Consider the following 15,540-nt stretch of genomic DNA (forward strand, 5'->3'; position numbering starts at 1 on the left):
TCTGTAATATATGGCCAGTCCACCTCAGTCATCTACTTTTAACTTCCCCAAGAAACTTGTCTCAATAATAAACCTGCAGAAGAAGAAGAAGATGATGATGATGGATGGTGAAGAAGCCCTTAATGATGAAATGAACTATGTATTAGATGGGCTCAATGAGTCTAGTAAATATTAAGGAATCACCTGTAAAATCTAAAAGATTGCCAGGGGAAAATATATCATGCCAAAAAGATTGTAAAAATTGAGTCAGGGAAAAAATATTCAGTGTAACTAGTAAAAACTCTGACTTCATCTTAAGTTGAACCTGATAGCAAAATCTGGGTACAGTTGAAAGAAAAATTTTTTTTGTGCAGCAGATAGAAGTCTTAAAAAAGTTAAATTAATATATATTAATTAATAAATTCTTCCACGAAGTTCTGACAATTTTAAAAACATTTTAGATTCAATATTTGTTGAAAAATCTGTGGACAAAATCACTTTTAAGCTATAGATTATCACATTGTGATTTGCTACATCAGCGGCTAAGAGTGTAGATCCATCAGTTTGTTTGGTATTATTCCTCAAATTATCAACTGATGTGGTTAAAAATTATAGGAGACCATTCTGAAAGTATACTCATTAAATACAAAAAAATTGGTTAGAATTTATATTTTATATATTCAATAAAAAAAAAAAAAACGATCAAAATGTGTTTTCTAACATCTATTGCTAACATACATTAAAAAGAAATGTCAAATTGATAACCTTTTTTTTGACGTCTGTTAAAAACTACTCAGGTAAATGAAAAACTTACAACATAATAATCAGTTATTTCAAATAAGAACATAACACTCTTTTAAAATTTTAACACTTATGTTATTGGTATAATTTTTAAGTAGTAATAATTGAAAGCCAATGAAAATATCAGATTATATGTATTAAATAATGACAAAAATTATTTTTATTAAGAGACATTATTTTGAAAAATTAATCTGTACGAGTATGTTAGCATTAATCAATACATAAGTGCTGTTGATATATTTTATCAAACTATTGTTAAAATTAATACAAATTAAAATATTTATTTAAAATAACAGCTAATGCAATGAAACAGTTAATTTAAGAATGTATAAAACTTCGATTTGAAATTTTTGTTGATTTACCTTACTTTTTGTGCATTACGTAAGATTTAAGATCGCCAAAATTCCCAAATCATAAACACCATAACTGTAATTATTTAAAGACATGCATTATTATATTTTAATTATTAATCATACAATTATTATTTATATATTGTAGCTTCTTGTATTAGGAGAAGTGAATCTTGAAAATTATATATAAGATTTAGATCACTTAAAAATGTATGAGAATTATTGTTTTGCTCTAAATTATCGTAATTTTACTTTTAAACATAAAGTGTAATGATTTTTAACCTTTTGACTTAACGGTAGCTTCTGCATGAAATTAACGTAAACCTAACAATTTAAAGAGTTCACTTTATAATGATCATGTTAGATTTCATTTCTGCTGATGAAACTATCTGCAGCACATGTTATTTTCTGACGAAGCAACATTTCATGTTCAAGGGTTCATCATGAATTGCCATAATTGTCAATTATTGGGCTCAGAAAATCAACAGAATTAAAGGAAATTCATCCAAAACTGAAGTGAATGTCTGGTGTGGTATCATGCATAATCAAAATTTTCAGCCATTCTTTTTTCTTTGAGCTGACTGTTTATGAGCCTAGTGTACTTAGACAGATTAGAAAACTTTGTGTTGAGACCAAAAATATGGAGGGCCTAATTTGCCAACAGGATGGAGCCCCTCCACATCATGTAGAAATTACATGGCTGTTCCCAGACAGGGTCCCAGAATGGGAGAGAGAATCTATCATTGCTTGGCCCACTATGAAGTTTTAATTTGACGCTGATGGATTTCTTCTTTTGGGGCTATGTAAAAGATATCACATACAAAGAAAAAATCCAATTACTTTACCATCTGCACCAAATAGCAACAGCAGCTGTGGAAGTGATTCTTAGACATATTCGCTAAGTATAGAATGAGGTGTATTTATCGGTTTGATATCTGCAGGGCTTTAAATGGTGCTCATACTGAGTTGCATTAAGAAGTAAGAAAAAACTTTCATATATTAAAACATATATTTGTAATTCTAATAATGTAAGTTTGAAACTGCAGAGTTCTTTTTTAAACAGCCAGTACATGATAATTCAGTTTTTATGTAAAAGTGAAAAAATATGAAAATCTTAAATATAAGATGTATTTGTATTAGTAATACTAATATTCATGAATTTTTGTAATAATTGGAAAATAACATTTAAAAATATTAATTCAATGGCTGTGAAGTATTATTGTTTGGAATTGATAATTTCAGGTGCAATTCCAAAATTGTAAGGATTTTACTGGCCTAAGTAATGTTAAGGTCTGCTTTGTTTAAATCTTCTTTTGTCTAGTTATCACCAGTTCACTACACAGTATTAGTTTTTCACAAATGTTTTATTAAATGTTTATAATATTTTATTTTTTATCCTGTGTGACTGAATGTGTTTATTAATTCTTATTTACTGATTATTCCACACTAATTGCAGAAATATTAACATGTTTTAGTAATTGTTCCTTAAAGGTAATGTTTGTTTCATGAAATTCATAATTATTTAAATATTTGGTTGTTTTGTTTCTGTGAATTACAGTGAAATTAAATATTACACAAAAACTAGACATATGGTTTTTATCATTAGTTCTATTTTACGTTTTACAAGGATGTTCATCAGCATTTTTTTAATGGGTGCTTTACGACTGTATTGGGCTAAAGTAATTATGAGCTGACATCCAGTTAGTTATTGTAGGTTGTTTTGATAATAGATAAATTTTATAGTGCATATGAAAAATTCCAAGCCTGACTGGTGTCATCATTCTCCTCTTTGCTAGGTTTTTTGTATTATAATTTTTCTGTTTTATTTTTTATTTATTTTTTATTTTATTTTTTCCTTTCATAACACTACTACCTCTCTTTTAGCCATTAGATTCTTTTTTTTTAGCCATCACATTCCTTTTAATTCTTGTGGTGTTTTACAGCTGTTTGCTGAATTCTTTAATTATAATTTTCCTTTATTACTAAATATGTCTAAACTGCTGAAAAAAGAATTTTCCTAACTAATAACATTATGATATTATTATATTTAATAATTTTGATCGTTAAAATTATAAAATATGCTTAAATTTCTTTTTTATTACATTTAAATTAGACACACAGGAATTCAAAAATAGTATTTTTACCTTCATGTGAATTTCCGTAAATAAAAAAAAAATGAAAATATGATAAATCTGTAGAATAAAGGGAGTAAAAAAATTATGCAATGAATTATGCATTTGAAAATGTTTCACACATTTATATCAATGACTTTTAATAAAAATGTAGTTTTTTAATTATATATGTTTTTTTTATCACATGAATATGTCATCATTGCAATCACATGATAATATTAGCGATTGTATTTATAGGCCTAGTCATTATCACTGGTGTTTGGAAACTGTTAAATAAAATTTACTTTCTTAATTGATGTATTAGAAAACTTTATCTATTTGGAAAATAGTAAACTGTACAGATTTGTTTTTGTAAAGGAACATAGTTGTTATTGTAAAAAATGTTAAGGTTAATATCACCGATACACCAGTTATGAGAATTTTATATATTTAAATTTGTATTATTGATTCTCCCTTAATGAATCATGAGACCTTGCCGATGGTGAGGGGGCTTGAGTGCTCAGTGATACAGAGTAGCTGGACCAAAGGTGCAACCGTATCGGAGAGGTTTCTGTTGAGAGTCAGACTAAGGAATGATTTGTGAAAGAGGGCAGCAGCTCTTTCAGTAGTTTTAAGGGCGTCGGTCATGAGGACTTAAATGGCTGTATCATCATCACTCAGTCGTCTGAGTACTTCGCAGCTGAAAGCAATGGAAAACTACAGCTGTTTTTTTCCAAGAAAATGTAGATCTCGCATTTTCATGTAAAAAAGATGGAAGCGCCTTACTTTGTAAAATATTCCGGAGGTAAACTAGTCCTCCGTTTGGATCTCCAGGTGGGGACTACTAAAGAAGGGGTCAAGAGAAAATTAAAAAATAGCATTAAACTAAAAGTAACATTAAATTAAAATAACATTAAAAATAACACAAGTCGGAGTGTGGAATGTTAGAAGTCTTAAAAAAGGTTGGTAGGTTAGAAAATTTAGAGGGAAATAGATATAGATTAAATGTAGATGTAGTAGGAATTAACGAGGTTCAGTGGGAAGAGGAAAACGACTTTTGGTCAGGTGGTTTTAGAAACTCCTTCAAACAAAGGCAGGAGTAGGTTTTGTAATAAACAAAAAAGATAAGGAAGAGAGTAGAGTATTTCAAGATGCATAGCGATAGAATCATTGTAACAGTGATTGCTAACATAAAGAAGGTAAAGAAGATAAAGAAGATTTTTGAAGAGGACATGCAAGAGGTCTGAGTAAAAAGGTAGAAAATATAGAAGAAGAATGGAGAATGTTAAAAAAGAAATTCATAAATTAGCAGAAGTGAACTTAGGTGGAACAAAGAGAAAACTGGTAGATAACCTTGGATATCAAAGGGTATATTGGAGCTGATTGATGAACGTAGGAAGTATAAGAATGCTAGTAACTATTAAAAGTTAAGAAATACTATAAACAGGAAATGCAAATTTAGATCCGGAGTAACAGTGCAAGGTGAAAAGATAAAGATGTTATGATTTGCTGATGGTATAGTAATCCTAGCTGAGAGTAAAAAAGATTTAGAAAACAGTGAATGACATGTAAGAACTCCTACACAAGAACTACCATATGAAAATAAACAAAAACAAAATGAAATTAATGAAATGTAGTAGAAATAACGAAGATGGACTACTGAATGTGAAAATAGGAGGAGCAAAGATTATGGAGGTAGAAGAATTTTGTTATTTGGGAAGTAGAATTACTAAAGATGGATGAAGTGATATAAAATGCTAAATAGCACAGGCAAAATGAGCTTTCAGTTAAAAATATAATTTGCTTACATAAAAAATTAATTTAAATGTCAGGAAAACATTTTTGAAACTATATGTCTTGAGTACCTTTATGCGGAAGTGAAACTTGGACGATTGCAGTACCTGAGAAGAAAAGATTACAAGCTTTTGAAATGTGGTGCTATAGGAGAATGTTAAAAAATCAGATGGGTGGATAAAGTGACAAATGAAGAGGTGTTACTGTAAGTAGATGAAGAAAGAAGTATTTGGAAAAATATAGTTAAAAGAAGAGACTTATAGGCCACATATTAAGGCATCCTGGAATAGTCGCTTTAATATTGGAGGGACAAATAGATGGAAAAAATTGTGCAGGTAGGCAATGTTTGAAATATGTTCCAAACATTGAATTTTCTGTAAAAAATAAAAAATCTAATAATTGAAACTAATTTATTCAGTTATTAACTAAAATACGTTTGTATTATTATTGTAGTTATTACATTCTTTATCATCAGATGTTCAGTGTTAATTATTAACTAAATTGTTGATGGATATTTTTTTTTTATTTTTACTTTAATTAGTGTAAATACAAAGATAATTTGGTTAACTTAATTCTAATACATAATGCTAAAATTATTTGTCCTTTCTCATTTGTATATACAAATTGACATACAGTTAATCAATGATTGAGTTTTTGAAGCACCTTCTTTTAGTGTTCTAGAGACCTGTGTGTTATAAATATTTTATTTCCAAATTACCCTGTTACAGTTTTATAATGGAGAGAGACCTTTAGTTTGGAAAAAGTAATTTCAAAGTAGTATGTAGTTTATTAAAAGTGAAGTTACACCTGCCTTTACAGATGATTTAGTTATTGTTTGTCACTAGGAGAGTTTTAAAAGTCAAAAGTTAACTTTTAACCTTAGTCATTTTATTAATGAAATCTTCTGATTCTTACCTCTTATTTTCCAAAAATTTCTGTTGGGTGAACATTTTTTTAATGCAGAAAAGAAATACTTTTAACACTCCACTTTGTTAAATATGGTTAATGGCACCTTTTAATCTTTTTAGTATGGTAAATTTACTGTCTGTACAAAATCCAATTCACAATAAGTTAATACAACAGAAAACTTGTTATACTTAAAATATTGTTCTTTGCACAATCGTTACATGTAAACAGTTTTATTATCTTAACAAGATATAAATTAAAGCAATTAAAGAATTGAAAATTATATAACAACATTTTTTTAATATTAATGTACAGATTATAGATTTATAAATATATGGAAATAGATTGATAAATGTATTATAATGAGCTCTGTTACATCGAGTGAAATTTAACAGAACCTATAATGTAAAATACATATTTTAAAATTCACTGTTAATTAATTGAGATGCTTTTGCACTTAGCATTTTGGAATTTTGTTTCCTCAAAAATACTTATACTGTATATCTAAGGAATTGTGGCGCATTATATTAATTTATAGATTAGAGAGATTCAAATATTTAAGGATAAAGAATCGCATATAAATGAATTATTGTACACACAGCTCTCATTTCTTAGACAATTTTTTCTGTTGTAAGTCTTATTGACTGATATTAATTTATTGTTAAAATCAATTTCAGTATTGGAAAAATACATTAGTTGTTTAATCAGTATAAAAAGATATTTAACTTTTACATCAGTAGTTATTTAATATTTCATATATAGAACAACATATTGTGGCCTCTCTTTGCCACTGACTTTTGGTAATGTAAAGTTCAAATACTATTTTTTCCACTCTTTCTACTGGTTGATGATGTGTGTGCCCTCTTCATTTTCACTTTTCACAATGCTTATTGCTTTTTAATAAGAACCAATCCATTTTAAAAAAGCATACAAGAAAAAATCCTGTGAGGAAGTCGCAGATCCCCTGGGTGCTGAGGTGCGTGCTTTAGGAACCATTGGTCTAGTCCACTTTCAAATTGACATTTCCAAAATGGTGCTATCAAATGACACTAGGAAAAGATATTAAAATTTACTCAAAAAAAAAAAAAAATATCTATTTCTAGATTTGAACCAGCTATCCTGTGGAGAATTGTTGCAATTATATTGACTGAATGCCAATAATGCTAACTATTCATCTAATTACAGGTCAGATCCTTCACCAAAGTGAATGGTAAACTAGGATTGGTTTTTAAATTAGTATATTACATTACTTAAGTAATGTTTTTATAATCTGTTGCTAAACTATCTTTTTTAAAATTATTTAATTTAATTGTATTCAGGTTGGTCAAACTATTTGAAATGTATTTTTCATTTTCGTTTGGGACAGATTTAAGTTAGATGCATGTTATCTATGGTATTGCTCTAATTACAATGCACTCTACACTTCAAAGAAATTTCTTGTAAATAATACACGTTTATTTATTAAGAAAAAAGTATTGCATTGAATTAAAAGAGAATATTTTTTATTCCAGATACTTCTTGAAAAAACTTTGCAATTGTAATAATTACTAAGTTTTTTTTTTATCAGTTCTGTGATAATTAGGCTACAGTGGCACACAATTGCAACATTTAAATTTTTGTTTTTAGAAAAAGTGTGTATAAAACTATCACTATTTCTATTTTTAAATATGTATATATTTACAAATATATAATTTATCTTGCTTTAACTTATCTTTTCTGCACTGCGGATTCACTATTCATTTCAGTTTGATTAATAGGAACAGTTTGTGCTTGTGTGTTACTACACTTTGTTTTAAAACTTTTCATGCATTATGAGCAAAAAATTTAATATATTTTAGTTTTATTAATTTTTAAATTTAATCTATTAGTGAAAAGAGTGTGGTCATAAAATGAGAACTATAATAAACATGTATTATTTAAGCATAATTTAAAAATTTATGTAGGAAAATTAACCAAACACTACAGGAAGAATGTCTCATTACAGAGCACTAGAATTATTCCATAGACTTAACTTACACCTGGTAAGTCTTGTTAGGGTGTGAAATAGAAGGTAAAAAGATATAATAGAAAGCTAGAAGTCTAGGCTTTACTCAAAGCCTAAAGAGACTAGAGATGACTAATCCATTTAAATTAGAAAGTTTTTCTAAACAAGAATTCTACAATTCAAAGTTTTTGTTTTTAGATCCTCCTTCAATACTCTTTTGCAATATAAAATTATCTTCTGAATTGATGCTACTATATTTAATCTTCGAATTATAGAATTCTTGTTTAGATGATATAGTAGCATCAATTCAGAAGATAATTTTATAATGCAAAAGAGTATTGAAGGAGATCTAAAAACAAAATTCAGCTATTCTGAAGTAATTTTGTAGGATGTTAAAACATTAAAGTACTATCTGAATTGTCAATCTAAACTATTGTCATTTTTTAGATAATGAGATGATTCTATAAAATAAGCTTTTAAGATTTATTCTTTATAATGATTCAATTTTGTGTCGTGTGAAAGGCGATAGAATATCTTAATGACATGTTTATTTTGTGGCCAACAATTTACTTGTAATTTTCCTTGGCATCTTTTGTTTTATCATGAATAAAGTTAAAATTTTCTTTTCTTTAGTTACAGACTGTTTAATTTTCTATATTTTAATTGACTGGATTCAATTGATAAAAACTGATATGGATGGTCAGTTATGTTGATATATATAAATATTTAAATATTATGCTGATACATATAAACGTAGCATTATCATTGAATGTTAATGACAATGACAATGGCATGGTAGCATTAACAATGAATAATTTTTTTATTTGATTTTTATAGGTTACTTTTGTAATCGATGAGAGTACAACATTAGCTGATCTGTTAGCACTGAATCTATATAAATATGAAGAAGAAGTAAAAACAATTGTTGATAAATCTGTTAAAGAGATGTCTATGGAAAAGACTTTGTCTGAGATGACACAGACTTGGGCTAACATGGAATTTGAATATGAGCCACATGCTCGTACTGGGTGTAAAACATTACGTGTGTCTGAAGAGTTGATTGAGATACTTGAGGAAAATCAGGTATTTAAAATTAAATACTACAAGAGTAACCTTTCATTATGTTAAAATTATTGCACATCTTTATCAACGAGATAAATTTTTTCTTATATAGAGCGATTCATGCAGTATAACCAGCACTTTCTGAGCTCATTCTACTCGTAGAAAAAATGAAAAAAAAAAAATTAATTTAAACATGGGTCCAGAAACACTCTGTTAACAAGTTACAGCTAGCAAAAGATTTCACTCTGATTCTGGGCAAAGAAAAGTAAAAAACATACTGAAATTCTAGGAACCCAAATTAAGGGGTAAAGTTGATTTTCTTATAGTTTTTGACCTGCCAAATTGAATAAAACAGATTCCAGAACCTTATCTCTGGTAGTTTTCATAATATCAGACATAAAACAGAAAAATTAATCTAAAATAGTTTTTTTTTACTTTTGTAATACAAAAACTTTTTTAAATGATTAATGAATGATTAAAATTTATTATCAAAACTTATAGATAATTTAATTCTCAGAAAATTTATGTAAAATAACCCAATAAAAAACAAATTCAGGTTTAAGAAATTTGATTTTGTTACATATGAAACACCTTCTTTTTTTTTTTTCCCTGTTTAGCCTCCGGTAACTACCGTTTAGATAATTCTTCAGAGGATGATATGTATGAGTGTAAATGAAGTGTAGTCTTGTACATTCTCAGTTCGACCATTCCTGAGATGTGTGGTTAATTGAAACCCAACCACCAAAGAACACCGGTATCCACGTTCTAGTATTCAAATCCATGTAAAAATAACTGGCTTTACTAGGACTTGAACGCTGTAACTCTCGACTTCCAAATCAGCTGATTTGGGAAGACGCGTTAACCACTAGACCAACCTGGTGGGTAAATATGAAAACTTTTAAAAATTAACAAGCCTACTGAAAATGAAGTTACATATGACTGATACAATGTTAAAAAAAATAAAAATGATAATTGTTACATTTAATATTGTTTACAGTAAATTTTCAAAAATCTGTCGTCTTACTTCAGTGCACTTGACTGCATATTTTCAGATGCTAGCATTGCTCTCTGCAATTTTGCATAACTTTTCTTAATTTTTGTGACGTTCCTTATATTTACAAATCTAATCTGGCCATCAATAATCTACTCTTTCAATTATATATATTAAAAAATGTATACCATATATGAGGATCATTCAATAATTAAGACAAAGAACTGTACAGCAAAAATGATTTATTAAATAAATACAATTTTTTTGTTTCTTTTCCACATAATCCCCACCAACTTCTCTGCGCTGGTTCCATCTTTTTCTAAGAGTCTTATCCCCTCAAAGAATTCTTTATCTTGATCTCAAAGACAGTTTTGTACTTTTTTCTTTACCTCTTCATTGTTGTTGAGCTTCCAATCCACTTTGCCAATTGTTTACAACATCAGTTGTGCCATATGAGGTCAAGTGCACACTGTCTTGAAGAATCACATCTTTCCTCTGCCATCTCGGACATTTCCTCTGCAATGCAGGCTTGACTTTGTTCACAGACTTGGCTGAGTAGTATTATAGCCTGTTGATAGATTGCATTGCTCTCCAAATAATCACAGAAAATCAGACCATGGGCAAACCAAAATATGGTTAACATTAACTTACCGGCTGACGGTTGTGTTTTGGATTTCTTACAGACAGGCGATTCAGGATGTTTCCCTGCATGATTTGATTCTTGGATTCCAGCACAAAATAATGTATCCAAATTTTATCAGGGTTAAAATCCTGTCCAAAAATGCATCACCTTTGTTATTGAAACAATTTTTGATTGCGGTGCAAATGCAAAATCTCTCAGTTTTGTGATGAACGGTATGCTCTCTGGGAACCTATACAGTCATATGGTAGTTCAGTTTGATTTGAATGTTGGAATGAGTTGTGTTATTCAACATTATTCAGCAATTTGTTCAACTTAGTAGTGTCTTCTTGGCCATGATGATGCTCCTCACTATGACAAAAGCAGCATATGATTGTTAACTGAAAGGGGTTGGAATTCAGTGAATCCCACGGGCATCGATGGAGAAAACATACCCTCATCAATACATGAATAAGCACCTCCTACTCCCATTGGCTGTCCCCCTATTCTACCCTTCCACCATTTTTCCTGCAATGATGCCTTTCATTATCATAGAGATAGTGTTCCACATTTTAGTGGAATCAAGTGCGAACCCACAAAATATTGTAGGTGTCAAGAGGGCCCATCACCAGCACACACTGCACCCTTGAATCTGTTCATCTATCGGCACATGAAGATAAAAACATGCTTGACATCATCAAGGATGCCACAGTATGGGCACAAATTGTCTTTCCTGTGCTCATGCTGAAACAGTACAACCTGAAGCAGCCATGTCCCAAGCGGAACTGGGTTAAAAAATAATTTACCTTCCCATAACTCCTATCGACCTACAGTGCAACATGATTTTTAAACATTCATCTACTGTTTGCTGTTGTCTCCCACCTGGTTTGTCACTGGTTCAGAAGAATATCATAGGACAAGATCCTATCCTTCCGTGGTAGCAGTTGTCCCTGAATCTAGCGAGCAGGTCCATTGGTGGCATAATGGCAATAATGAATGGTGCCTTGGACGTTACAATCCTGTTCCCAGAGCAGATACTCAGAGAAATCTTTTTAGTATCTTTATTATTTATTATTTTTGAAATAACTGAATATTTATTATTTATGATAAAATTATTATCAAATACCATTTTGTCATTATTATCAAGATAACCACAATTAGTTTTATTTTTTACCTTTAAGGTAAGTTGTTTGATACAAACATACATCATGTGTAAATTACACATTGTTTTTTTAGGTTCAACTCCAAAATATGATGAGCTCAAAGTTCATTGCCTATTTCTTGGAAGAAGTATCTGATTGGCAGAAGAAACTTTCTAATGCTGATCAAGTAATTCATATCTGGATTGATGTGCAGCGTACGTGGATGCACCTAGAATCAATTTTTATTGGTTCAGAAGATATTCGTAGACAGCTTCCGGAAGATTCAAAACGATTTGATGCTATAGATAAAGAATTTAGGGTTTGTTTAATTATTTATCTTGTATCTAAATTTACAAATCTGAAGTTTTTCTGCATAATCTCTTGTTTAACTGTTTTGTTTCAGTTTTCCATTCCTTGATGTTCTGTGCAAGTATGTTAGTTTGAAGCTCTAACAGTTAAGCAGGGCATAACATAGTTTCAGCTATGTTATGTGGGGCAGACTTTTTGGCTTAAGAATTATATATGATTGGTGCTTAAGATTTTTTCTTAAGTTTTTAATTTTAATATTTATAACCAATGCTTGTATAATTTTTATTTTGTTAGTTTTGTCATAAAAGTATTCTGTAATTACACTATTTTTTTTAAGTACTCACCTTGTACATATAAAATTAACTTAACATTAACGAAATGTAATGCTTTATAACTATAATGTAAAACAAAGAAAACTGAATAAACATTCACTGATGGCAACATTCACTGTTGGCAATGATAATTAAAAAAATAAAAATCTTATGGTTGGGCATGTTTTCACATTTAATCTATTCTTATGCACAGGCCTTAGTCTGATTCATTTCAGACTTTGTAAATTCTGGATTTTTTTTTGGTAATATTTATTGGATGTTTCAGAAAGATTTCCTCAGTAACCATATTAAGCCGACTCTGGTTAGGTACTACTCATTTTATAGCACATATTTTCTGGTTATCCTACTGGTGATGTTTATCAGCGAGGTAGGTAATAGATTGGCTATTTACAGTTATATTTCTTGACTTGTGAAACTTTCTACTTGCTGTTTAACCTTATGTAAATTTCTCTTTGGTCGTTATAAAAAAAAAACAGGCTTCTGATTTAATTATACGGTTACAAAGAAATCTCTATAGCAGAACTCAGCAAGTTCTATTTGGTAACCTATTTTTAGAACTATGATTGTTTTAAGAAGTGTTGTTGGCTTTATGTTATGGTATAACATAGGCATTACACATTAATGGTTAATTCTATCTTAGTAGGAAATTAAATATGTGTTTTTACTATTTATGTAGTTATTGCTGGAAGAAATTGCTAAAACACCCAATGTTGTAAAAGCAACTAATAAAGCAAAGCTTTATGAGAGACTTGAGGCGCTGCAGGCTCAACTAGTAAAGTGTGAAAAGGCTTTGGCTGAATACCTTGAAACAAAAAGACTTGCATATCCTCGTTTCTATTTCGTCTCTTCCGCTGACCTTCTAGATATTTTATCAAATGGTAATCAGCCAGAATTGGTTTGCAGGTATGTTATATTAATAGTATTTTATTACCAACTCTTATATTGTAATTGAGTTTTTTCTGATTAGAGACATATTCGGAAAAAATTTGATTGCAACTGTGATTAACTTTTTCATTTCTTTGTTTGTTCAAGACATACACAGTGTTCAATTTTTTTATTACAAATATATTTCTTTGGAAAAAGTCTTTTGAGTGCATAAAGTTGATTGAGGGCAAAATAGTTGTAAAAATACTTTAACAAGTAAAAGCTTTAACTGTAAAAAGTTATAGTTTGTCTTAATTCAGTTGATGTGAAAAAGAAAATAGTGATAATACATCCTTCAACAAATTGTTTTGATAGGCAAACTACATCACATTCTAGCTAATAATTGATTTCACAAACTTCTAAAATAAGTAATTCATTAATGAATTTAATATACTAAGATAAAAAGTTTTATGTTGGTTATGTCATTACCATAAGTAAAAATTACTGTTGATCTGATATGATCCAAGTTGCTTCCAATTCTGGTTAAACAAACGTAATAATATTCATTTAAACCAGAGTTGTGTAAACAGACAGAACTGTACAGGCATACTGTAAGAAGCGGTATTAAGTAAGTAACATTATTTTAAAAGATTTGAAATTCTAATATAAATTAATAAAAGTCTCGGCAGCATAAATTTCAGCAGCATAAATTTGTGTAGAGGAACAAGAAAAGTGTGCAGTCACATAACAGTCAAAATAAGGCTGTTGTTAATCCTTGGCAAAAAATTCAAATGAGAAATTTAAATAAATGAGATTGTTTTTACTTTTAATTATTATGAAGTTAAAGTAGGTTTTTCATGTCTTTGTAGTATGTGTTAATTGTATAATTATTGTAATTACTTTTCAGGCATTTAACTAAACTGTACGATTCTATAGCAAAGTTGAAATTCCATCAGGAGAATAATAAGAATACAAAAATAGCACGTGGCATGTTTGCAAAAGATGGAGAATATGTAGAATTTTGTTCAGATTGTGATTGTAGTGGACAGGTTAGTGTTTGATAAACTTTTGAAAATTTTATTGATAAAAATAATTTTTCATGGTTGCAAATGATGATAGTTTTGTTATGACAAATCACATGTTTTGTTATGTTTATTATTTTGTTATTATACATATATATTTGTACACAACTGCCCAAAAATGATTGTAGTGCATTTAGGGTGTATTCCACTGTAAACTGTGAACCTCTCTCATGTGTGAGCTGGGTTTGTACTGAATGATATGAATAAATAAATATTACAAAAATAATATAATTAAATTTACATTTAATAAAATAAAATAAAATATTAAATAAATTTAAAAAAATTCTGTTAAATAATAATAATTTCCAGTCGGATAAGGTATTGAATTCAATTTGTTGTATCAATTCAAATAGGCCATTTGTCAGTTGTTTGAAGGTTAACTTTTGCCTGCATCAGGTATACTCACAATCTAACAGATCATGGTTATTTGAAAATGTTGTTATACCTTCGCAACCAATCCATCTTGATTTTCAAAATTCAAATGGGGTATTTGCTAGTATAATACAAAATCATGATGGAACCAAACCAGAACAAAAATTAACTGATATACTTTGATATGGAAATGGACCTTATTTAACTCTGCATAGCATACAAATGTGCTGTTAACAAAGCTACATCTGTTACTAGAAATTAATGTGAAAGCATATTCTTAGATTTAATGATGACAAAAAAAAACGTAATTCAGCAAATTATAATAATAATTATATTTATACCGATTTAAATGATGTTCTTCAGTCATGTTACATGGTATGATTTATATTATTAATTTTTTAAATTGTTACATCTTTTACTTATGAAAAGGTGTTATTTATTAATGTGTATATTTTCATTTATGTTAATGACATTAAAACTGCATGTGTTCTTGAAATATTTTTTGCCCAAAAAGGAATGTAATGTATTTAGGTATATCTCCGCGTTGGAATCTTTAATTACCATGAGTCATTTTTTAATTTTAAAAAATTAGAAAAATATTATAATTTGTCACCCTAAATGCTTTTTAGTTATCCTATATTAGTAATTTTTCTAAATTAAACAGCAATATAATAATTTTTCTATATATTTGTCAGCAATGTTTTTTATTTTGGCAGTTGTGTTTTTAAATTTTTAATATTTATCTCTTCTTATGAGTAGCAACATTAGCAGTAAATAAGTCTTTTACTCTTCTGTATGTACTGTTTGGAGTTGTTACACTAGTAGTGTTATTGTTATTACTT

The 15,540-nt window shown here is 29.0% G+C and overlaps 1 protein-coding gene across 1 annotated transcript in view; it reads left to right on the forward strand.

The window, feature by feature from the left end:
• LOC142326949 (dynein beta chain, ciliary-like) overlaps positions 1 to 15,540 on the forward strand; it is a 235,359-nt gene that overhangs the window by 70,853 nt on the left and 148,966 nt on the right. Inside the window, exons 21-24 of the mRNA XM_075369680.1 lie at positions 8,763 to 9,008; positions 11,834 to 12,058; positions 13,057 to 13,283; positions 14,152 to 14,293. Coding sequence (XP_075225795.1) covers positions 8,763 to 9,008; positions 11,834 to 12,058; positions 13,057 to 13,283; positions 14,152 to 14,293 — 840 coding nt within the window. The remainder of the gene's footprint in view (positions 1 to 8,762; positions 9,009 to 11,833; positions 12,059 to 13,056; positions 13,284 to 14,151; positions 14,294 to 15,540) is intronic.

Source organism: Lycorma delicatula, chromosome 6, assembly GCF_047948215.1.
Source record: "Lycorma delicatula isolate Av1 chromosome 6, ASM4794821v1, whole genome shotgun sequence".
Taxonomy (NCBI): Eukaryota; Metazoa; Arthropoda; class Insecta; order Hemiptera; family Fulgoridae; genus Lycorma; species Lycorma delicatula.